At 43.5% G+C, this 9427-nt stretch overlaps 1 protein-coding gene across 1 annotated transcript in view; it reads left to right on the top strand.

The window, feature by feature from the left end:
* PDE1C (phosphodiesterase 1C) overlaps positions 1-9349 on the top strand; it is a 375734-nt gene extending 366385 nt beyond the window's left edge. The window contains exons 18-20 of the mRNA XM_008637110.2: positions 633-654; positions 3308-3336; positions 8284-9349. Of these exons, the coding sequence (XP_008635332.1) occupies positions 633-654; positions 3308-3336; positions 8284-8486 (254 nt within the window). The 3' untranslated portion in view covers positions 8487-9349. The remainder of the gene's footprint in view (positions 1-632; positions 655-3307; positions 3337-8283) is intronic.
* Positions 9350-9427: the final 78 nt, after the last annotated feature.

Raw genomic sequence — 9427 nt, 5'->3', positions numbered from 1 at the left:
AAAACAACAAATTGCACATCCTTTATGTGCGATACTTCTGAGCCTGCAGACCACCATTATAATAAGCAGGTCAGGGTATAAATGCAGAAGAGAAGGTTTTGGCCTAGGGCTGTAAGGCCCCAGACAACTTGCTCAACGGGGTTTTGAACGGAGCTTAGGGTTGTTCGTGTACTCTAAGTTAGATGCATGGGAGAAATACTGACAAGATATTCTCAAGAGGTCAAAACAACAAGAAAGACTTTACTGGCAACTTTGGAAAATCAGTGAAATTTGGCAAAAGGTTTAGTACAACATTCAATCAGCATAAAACACTTCTCAAAGGATTAACTTGGCCCTTCAATTTAGCAAACTCTAATCCCGTTCTATTTTAAGTTACCCAAAAGTTCCAAGAAGAAGGAATTAGAAAGAGAGAAAATAGAAAAGATACAGAAAAGCACACACATAGCTACCAACTTCTGGGTTCCAGTGGTGTTTAGATAGAAATTCTAAGAGGTGGTAGGGTGAAGACATGAGATTGCCTCGTGTTTGGCCTTAAATACCCCTTGGCCTTCCTGGGCCATTCCCCCAGGTGGGACTTCCGGTCATTTGGCCAGTCGGGACCTTGATTAGGGGCTCCAGAGGTGGGTGTGGAGCATTGCCTCCAGGGATTGGCAGGTTCTGCCAGGCTGGGATACAGCTCTAAGGGGGTAGGGTGTACAGGGTAGTGTATTGCCTCACCAGGGCAAGGCTCGACCTGCCCCTTTCCCCACACACATGCAAAGTTGTCTTGAGACATTAACCTTTCCAGTCTCTCACAGCTACCAAGTACAGTCCTGTCATTATGACTTGCTAAATGACCTTGCTCAAATTCTTATTGTGTGCCCAGTTTCTTCATTTGTTTGGGAATGATAACATTTAATCCCCTTTAAATCCCTACATACATAGGGATCTGTTAACTGTTTTGATTAGAAAAATAGCAATAGGAAGGATCCACCTTCAAAAGAGGGGAGCAGTCAACCTAATAGTGTTCCTTTTTTGCATAAAGACACTGTGGATTTGTTGCCAGTCAGGCCTTGCTTCCAATAGCAACACTCGTTGTGACAATATCATGTTAAATTAAAGGAAGATGCCTTCTGTCTGGCAGTTCCAGAAATTACTAGCCTGTGTTTTATCTCTCTCTTTGTTAGAAACCTACTACCTCAGTGTATGTTTTGGCATCAATCAGATTAGGGACAGAGCGGAGGTTTTTTGATTTGGCTATTTTAACACTGGTAACTTCCTACCCATGCACTGTTACTGTGGCTTGTACAGCAACCTGTTTGCTCTGATATGGTTTGCAAATCAGTCGCTTCTGTGTAGTTCTTTACAGTGTATGCAGGGGAGTAGGTATTAGTACAATGTTTTCAATGTTTTCCATGCATATAGTCCAGAGCTGGTGACATATTTTGTTTACAGCCATTATTGTGTTGTTTCTCTATGCTCTGTATAGATCTTGTTTTGGGAGGGTTGGTTTGCTGGAAGCAACCACTAATGTACTTAAGAAACAGTCTGCTGTAAACACACACACACACACACACACAATTTTCTAATTGAGTAAATGTTATTATCTTGTTTTTTGTGCAAATTGCACTCAGCATCTTGAATAAAAAGGGGAAGCTTTATCACATTGTGTTTAAAATCACTTCTAAAGGAGCGAGGCTGACCAAAAAAGGCATGTGTGTTTATGATCCCATCCATCTCTTTGCCAGCAGGTTGGTCAGTCTTCCTCACTGCTGTCTTTTGAATCTGTACCTTGGCAATTTTAAGTGTGAGAGAGGACAAATCACCCAAGAGGTCACACAGCTGGTCAAGTTTTATGAGGTGAGGTAGCTGTGTACAGGAGAGAGCCCTGACAGTGTTCCTGCCTTGACTTCAGCATTGGTGAAACCAGAGTCTACTGGCAACCCAACAGCATATCACAGCACCACAGGGAGCCCAGATGCCATGGGCACATCTGCTGCCTCTTGGAATGACTCCTTTTTCTCAGTGCAAAGAACTTGAACTAAATATTTCTCCAAGGTACCTGGACTAAGTATGATGAGAAAGCACAGTAGAGTTATTGATAACCCAGGTTACTATTATTTGCAGTCACTGAGTGACCATATTTTCATTTCTGTGGCTTGGAAACATTTGGAAGTGTACTTCTGTCAGGGTCATTGGAGTGCACATAGGCCTCAGTGTCTGGGACCAGCCTTGCCTAAGACCCCCACTATCTCCTGCCAAGGATCCAGGGCTGATCCTAGCTCAGCCTGGGACTTTCAGTCTCTGCCTGAGCCCTGATGTAGGTGTGCCCATCTCTGGGTGGGTGTCCCTGTCCTCTGGGTGGGATTGGGACCTGCACTGCAAAGAGCTGTACTCTAGGATGGAGCCCTCAGACCGGGATCTTAGCTTGTCATACAGAATTCTAGGAGTAACATGCTTATTTCTATTTCTATTTCCTGAACACCATGATTTACATGATGAATAGCAATTTCATTTGCCTGAAATGCCATGAGTTTTTCAGCACCAAAAATGCTTTCAAGGACATATAACACAAAGGCTACAACTGGAACCAGGATTTTATTTTTGGGTTTACTTATTGTTATTTTTCTTAAACCATTTCAGAGTCCCTGCTCACAAGTGTTAACATAATCCCATGTGTAGCGAGGAGCTGGGTGTTGCATCTCATTTTAGTTTGAAAAAACATCTTTTGTAGTCTGTCAGTCTAACAGAGCTACAGAAAGCAGCAGAAGGAATACAGGCCAAGCAAACCCTGTTTCCTGAAGAGAATGTGAATAATTAGGTTCAGTAGCAATCACACAAAGGAAGAAGACAAAAGAAGATTGCATGTGTGGCTATCTTCATGGTGCATGAGCAGCAGGCAGCAACCTGGCCAAAAGGGACTGGAGGAGCCTGACCAGTGGTCATGTTTGATACTGCAGAGGAAGGCAAAAACACCCCAGGGATGAGTACAAATCTGCCCTGGGGGAAAATTGCTTCCTGACCCCAGCATTAGGATTGAGTATTCCCTGAGCATGTGAGAAAAATCCATTTCCACATCATCCCACAGGTTGGTCAAACCTCTCAGGAGATGTCCAAACCCTATTCTCCCTCAGTCTGGAGCTATCTCAGGGGCCATATGCCCCTGGGGGGAAGAATTCTTCCCATGCCTGGCAGGAGACCAGTGTCAGTGATTGAGGCATGGACCCAGACCAGCAGCGAATCTGAATCGTTTATTCAAAGAAACGAGCTGGTATTATACACTTTTCCAAGGCACAGTTGTCGGGGTCCCTTCCCCCCTGCCATGTAGCCCTGGGAGAGGGGCCCTGGGGGGGAGACGCGGGGTTTCCCTAGCCCCATGTCAACTTTGTTCCCCATTGGTTGTTTTGTGTTCTCCTGTGCAGGCAAGGACCCTCGGGTCCCGTGATTGCCTTAGTTCCTCGGCAGAGCTCTGGCCATGCGGCTGGAGAAATAAACATCTCTCTGAAACATCTATCAAGAATCGGTCCATATATATATATTTCTTTTCCACGGACCTTGTTGTCTGATACACGTGTTGCAGTATCCGCACTGTGACAAATGGTAGATAATGCGGGCAGAACGATCCCCAATCCCTACAGCGACTGATTTGTGAGTAAATGCTGGATTTCTCTTCTTGTTTTTGTTTTGCTATCCCATCACTATACTATGGAGGAACCGTGGAAAGACTCTTGGCTCTCAGAGCCGCATATGGACATTTATCTTAAAGTTGAAAAGATTCTTGAACAACGATTTGTAAATTTTAGCTTAATTCAAGCTCAAAAGGACCTGAAACACTTCCTGGCATGGTTGTTAAGGAACTTTTTCTATGTTTCTTGGGATTTAATCCTTACCAAAGACTTTTGGAATACCATTTGGAGACGGTTAATTTCTGAGTCAAAATATATGCCGATGGAAGAATATTTTTGTGAATATTATTTAATTACCGAGACTGTTGAGCAATGTCAGCTGTGTCTTGGCGAAAGGAAGCCTGCCTCAGAGTCCGTGTGACCCAGGCCACGTGGAGCGAGCCCTCTCCGAGCATCAGCGAGGCAGTTCCCCCGCGCAGGTGGAGCTATGTGAGCTGCAGTGTCGGCAGCGGAGCGAGGCGTGGCGGGAGCCCGCCCGGCCCCGCGCAGCGCGTGGTGGAGCGAACCCTGTGAACACCCGACTGAGAGGGGCGGTGCGCAGGCGGCCACTGGTGGCGGTGGCAGTGGAGCGGAGCCGCGCCCTGCCAAAACACGTGCTGGAGCAGGGCGCAGGGGAGTCGTCGCTTGGGGGCCTGGCCGAGACGTGGGTGTGGCCCCAGGCAGTGGCAGCGCAGCTGAGAGCAGAGGAGGCAGTGTGCAGGTTGCTGAGTGGCACGGCCCGGCCTGGCCTGCACGGCCCTGAATGCGACCCCAGTAAAAGTGCGCAGGCACGAGCAGCCCCAGCAGCACCAACAGCCCTGGCAATTCCAACGTGGGAGCGAGCAAAAGCGAAAGAGAAAGCAAAAACGCAGCGAGACAGAAAAGAGCAGCCACTCAGAAAAAGGAAAAGATCATCGTAGCTAAGGTTTTAGGAAGAGTAAAATGGTATAATGTTAAACAAAATTATGGATTTATAACAAGATGTGACAACCAAGAAGACAGATTAGTTCATAGAACTGCTATTAAAAAGAATAACCCTGAAAAATCATCCCAAGCTTGGGAGATAGAGAGGTGGTGGAGTTCAAAATTGTGCAAGGTAGAAAAGGGTTACAAGCAGCAGAGGTCACTGGGCCTGATGGTGTTTCTGTAAAAGGCAGTATATATGTTAAAAATTGTAGTCATGTTAGACAATAACTCCATTATAAGCCCCCTCTATGGTCTCCCTTTCCTAATCCCACCTTTCCCTTTTACCCTATATCCTATTCCCCTCAGTGTATTTCCAATCCGTTTTTCCACCCATGGTTTCCCTCACAAAACCATGCCTTTGCCAATTGTTTCCCCAAAAATCCCTCTCCAATGCCGAGTGGGGGATGAAGAGAGGGAGGGAAGAAATTAACGATTTTTGTTTAGCGTTCCAACAGGTACAAATAGAAGAAACCCTCTCCTGCCTCAGTTTCCCCACAAAGCATGCTCAGAGAGTCATGTCTCCCTTCTGTCAGCCTTAAGATGTTCCAGAGAATCTGTTTGGACATTTAAAGACTCAGGAGGGTGGCTTGTATTGTTTTGAAACTGTCCTTGTTACGTTTATCCAGTTGTTTTCAATGTTAAGTTTTAAATCTCTTTTTGTTAAAAATAAACAGGTGAAATGTCAGGGTCTCTTCCCCCCTGCCATGTAGCCCTGGGAGAGGGGCCCTGGGGTGGAGACGCAGGGTTTCCCTAGCCCCTGGTCAGCCTCATTACCCATTGGTTGTTTTGTGTTCCCCTGCGCGGGCAAGGACCCTCAGGTCCCATGATTGCCTCAGTTCCTTGGCAGAGCTCCAGCCATGTGGCTGGAGAAATAAACATCTCTCTGAAACATCTATCAAGAATCGGTCCATATATATATTTCTTTTCCGCAGACCTCATTGTCTGATATGCATGTTGCAGTATCTGCACTGTAACACACAGTATTTCCTTATATGGCAGTCCTCACTATGTAACCTATCCCATGTTGCCACATCAGCAACATGTAATGTTTCTAAATGTCCTTCTATGGGGTGATAACTTGCTGTTCGTCCTTCTGTCAGCTCCCGGCAGCCTCCTCTCCATAGGGGTCTGCCGTGTGACACCTCCTCCCCCCAGGGTCTGGTGGAGACAAGCCTCTCTGTGCTGCCATGTGCTCCTTTGTGCTGCCACGTGCTTCTTTGTGCTACCATGTGCCTCTGCAGGCACATCCCACAGCTTGCAACCCAATTCTATCTTATCTCTTCCCACAGACCAGTGGGTGCTCCAAAGCACTTGGAACCCTGGTAACACCTCTGCATCCCATTTCTTAAAGCTTCTGCTCCTGGCTCCACAGGAGATGATGTGACATAGTGACTGACCAAGAAGTAGCTATCTTTGAACTTTCCTTGAGGTGTCTCATTGGATGAAAGTGAATTTTGTATGACCATAGATTTTCTTAACACTCTTAGGAGACTGAGTCTCTCCAAGTTTAGACCGTTTCTTGAATGACTCTAATGAAACACAGGCTTCGTTCTCCTGCTCCTTTGTCCTGCAGATCTTTCTGATAATTACACCAGAAAACCTCCTTTCTTGACAAAGGCTGCAAAAGGGAGAAAGAAGATTTTTCCCTGCAGTCTAGGCTCATTTTTCATGTGCAGTTATCTACTAAGCATCAGCTCTGACATTCATTCTTTCGTCTGTTACACAAATCAAGGCATGATGTAGACATAGGCCTAGGTGTTTATCTCCAGTGACATCTCTCCAAGAATCAGAGTTGTATCAAAAAAGGGTTAAGAGGAAATACTGTGCGCATGCTACCCTAGCCAAATCTGAGGTTTGATCTATAAGATGGTGGGTTGCACATCCCAGCAGTCAAAGCAAACAGAGTGGCTAATGCACTCAGCCTCCTTGCTGAGTTAGTCTGGACAACACGCAGTCTATCCGCATGATGCTACTTGTGTAACTATTCTAGTCTACACTGGCACTGTTGGTAGTACAAGTGGCACTACCAACAGTGTGCTACCAAATGTGTTTTCTCTGCTTTCATTGCCTTGATGATAGACATGGTCTTGAAAAAAAAAATTACTTTTCCTAAATTAAGAAAAGAAAAGAAAAGAAAAAAAATACTTACATCACTCCATGTATGAAGGTCCTGAGAATCATAACCTATTGAAGGCCCTTATAAAAGCCCTGTGAGGTAAGTATTGTCATTTTTATTCCCATTTTACATGCAGAGAAACTGGACTGAAAGTTATAGTCCAGTTAACACAAGAAGTCAGTGAGAAATCTGGGAACTGAATTCTAGAGCCCTGACAGAGTCTTCTGCCCATCACTTTGATGCACTAAAGTCTTAAGAAGTTAAATGTCATGAATCGCCTTTATCTACTTCTCTATGAAGATGATAAAGAGCACTATCACTGTTCTGGATAAATCCCCTTAAATCTATTAACAAAGTCATCTCTTCTGGCAAAATCTCCAATAAAATTGCTGGTAACAATAAATATTTCCCCACACTGAGCAATGGAAAATTCAGTAACAGTTTGGCTGAGTACAGAAAATTGAATTAATATGAAAAGTGAATGTGCCTCAAAGAACAGTAATTCTCCTGGTTATTTTTCAACCTTTTAATGAATGTGAAACTAATCTAGTTAGAACAGGAAGGATTATGACTATGCAGAAATCTGGATGAGCATTTATAAAGTTTAGAAAATCCATAGCTTTTTGTTTCCCAAGACATTTTAGGGTATGATTAATCACTTGAGGAGTTTAGGAAGATTGGGAGTGTGACTGTTGTAGCATTTGAATCAGTGATGTTAGCTAGCTCCCGCAGTGGAATCTTTTTTGCTTCTTAGGATTCCTGCTAAGAGCAATGACTTTTCTTTTTAAATCTTTGTCATACTAATTATTCAGTTGGTTATTTTGCAAATAATAACTAAGCATAAAATGAAAATATTTTGATCATAGTCATGTTTAATTTTTTAGTCTATCTATGTAAAGAGGTAAGAAAGCAAGACGTAGGTTCAAATAAAGAGAGTCAAGAAGTTGAGAATGGTCAGATTAATACATGTAGGCCACTTCCAGCTTTCACAATGGACTGTAGTTTATTGGAAAATCAGACAAAATGCCTATCCACCTATTCCTGAATTCTGGGAAACACGACCAAAATTCAGATTTATTACCTTAAAATTACCTTGGTCAACAATATTTGAAAACAATTAGGTGTTTTGCTGTATATATATATAGGTAGGTAAGTATAAAGTTGCTTCTTCCTTTAGTTTTCGCAGTTTCATCTACTGTCTAAACTGTTAATTTCTAACCATGAGAATGTTTCTTCCTATGTTGATGTTGTCTGCTGAGATGTTGGAATAAGGGCATGATTTCAAGATCCAGTATTCTGTAGTGCTTAATTGCCTAATTTCAATTTTGGAGATGCCTATGTTTCATTTTAGAGTTTTACATCTATATTTATGATATATATGTTCAAAATGTTTTTTCTGTGAACTTTTTCCTAACTGTCTGTAACTACCCATTAACCCAAAAGAATCCTGGCTTGCAGGCTGAGAAACCCTCCTTTGCACAGACAGGCTGTGCTAAGTGGGATGGATACAGCTTCTGAGGAATCCGTTTCTTCCCCACAAGTGAGTGAAAGGCATAGTAACCATCGTTGTTCTTCCTTTGTCACCACCAGCCATCAAACCTCAACTGCATCACCTCAGGAGGCCTACTCACAACCCAGGAGACTATTTCCCTGCCTTACACAAGAAATTGGAGGAACATCCGGTGAGAGGTAAGGTGTTTGACGAGAGGAGAAGAATGAAGAAAATTCAACATATTTCCCAGAGCTGGAATAGGAAATAGCAAAAGAGATAAAGAGGCTTCTTCTGGAATAGCAGACAGAGAACATTGTGGAATCATTGCACAGGCCACACTACATTTGCAGCAGTTGCAGTTCTAACTAAAACCAAGTGTATGATTCAACTATACAATATAATGGACATTTTGTTAGAAATGTTTTCTATAGCCTTATAATTGCAGCATACCTGCACTTAGTACTAAAATATTGGTCTGTTATCTAAAAAGAAGTAATTGTATGTGACTTACCTCCTGTCAAATTAAGCCAATGCTTTCCTAGATTGTTGGTTTCCTTATGGCGTTCTCAATGTGACCTCTGCCTACCATAGGTAAAACAGCAACTCCTATTTCAGACAGCATGGGGAATTTTTTTCTTGCCTAGCAGTACTGAGAATAACTGTCCTCCTGTCATAGTGTGATAGGTATCCAGGAGGATGCAGGTAGGAGGCTGGAGTACAAAGGGTCCTGTCACTTCACTCACTGCAAAAAGAACATACAGCACAGCATTAAAATTGTTCTTTGCTCAGATTCTGTTGAATGTTAAATAACACTGATTGTCTTTTATGGCATTAATTTAGTTGAATTTGATCCCATGCTTTATTTCAGTACACAGTGTCCCATGGGCCTGAGTTTCACAGTTGAACATGTCTCTTGTGAAAAAGTTCCTCTTGCCCCCAGATTTTGCACTTTGAGAAACAGTGGCAAATAGCTCTCTGTCCTCTTTCCCCAAGCCCCTGGTGGTTTACATACTACCTCAACTGTCCCTTTGCAGTCCTCTTTTTACTTTACTCACGGGTAAACTGTCCTGGGTTGCAGTGTATTCTATTACCATCCCCATCAGCCGTTGAAATCAGGTGGGGCAGTGTTTCCTTGCCTCCTCCCCCCAGACTATCTTTCTGTTAATGGCCCATCATTGTCCTGCTGCATGACTCAGAGATAACTCCCTC

Source organism: Corvus brachyrhynchos, unplaced genomic scaffold, assembly GCF_000691975.1.
Source record: "Corvus brachyrhynchos isolate BGI_N302 unplaced genomic scaffold, ASM69197v1 scaffold146, whole genome shotgun sequence".
NCBI lineage: Eukaryota > Metazoa > Chordata > Aves > Passeriformes > Corvidae > Corvus > Corvus brachyrhynchos.
The sequence above is the reverse complement of the archived record's forward strand: the minus strand, read 5'-3'. Positions and strand labels throughout refer to the sequence as shown.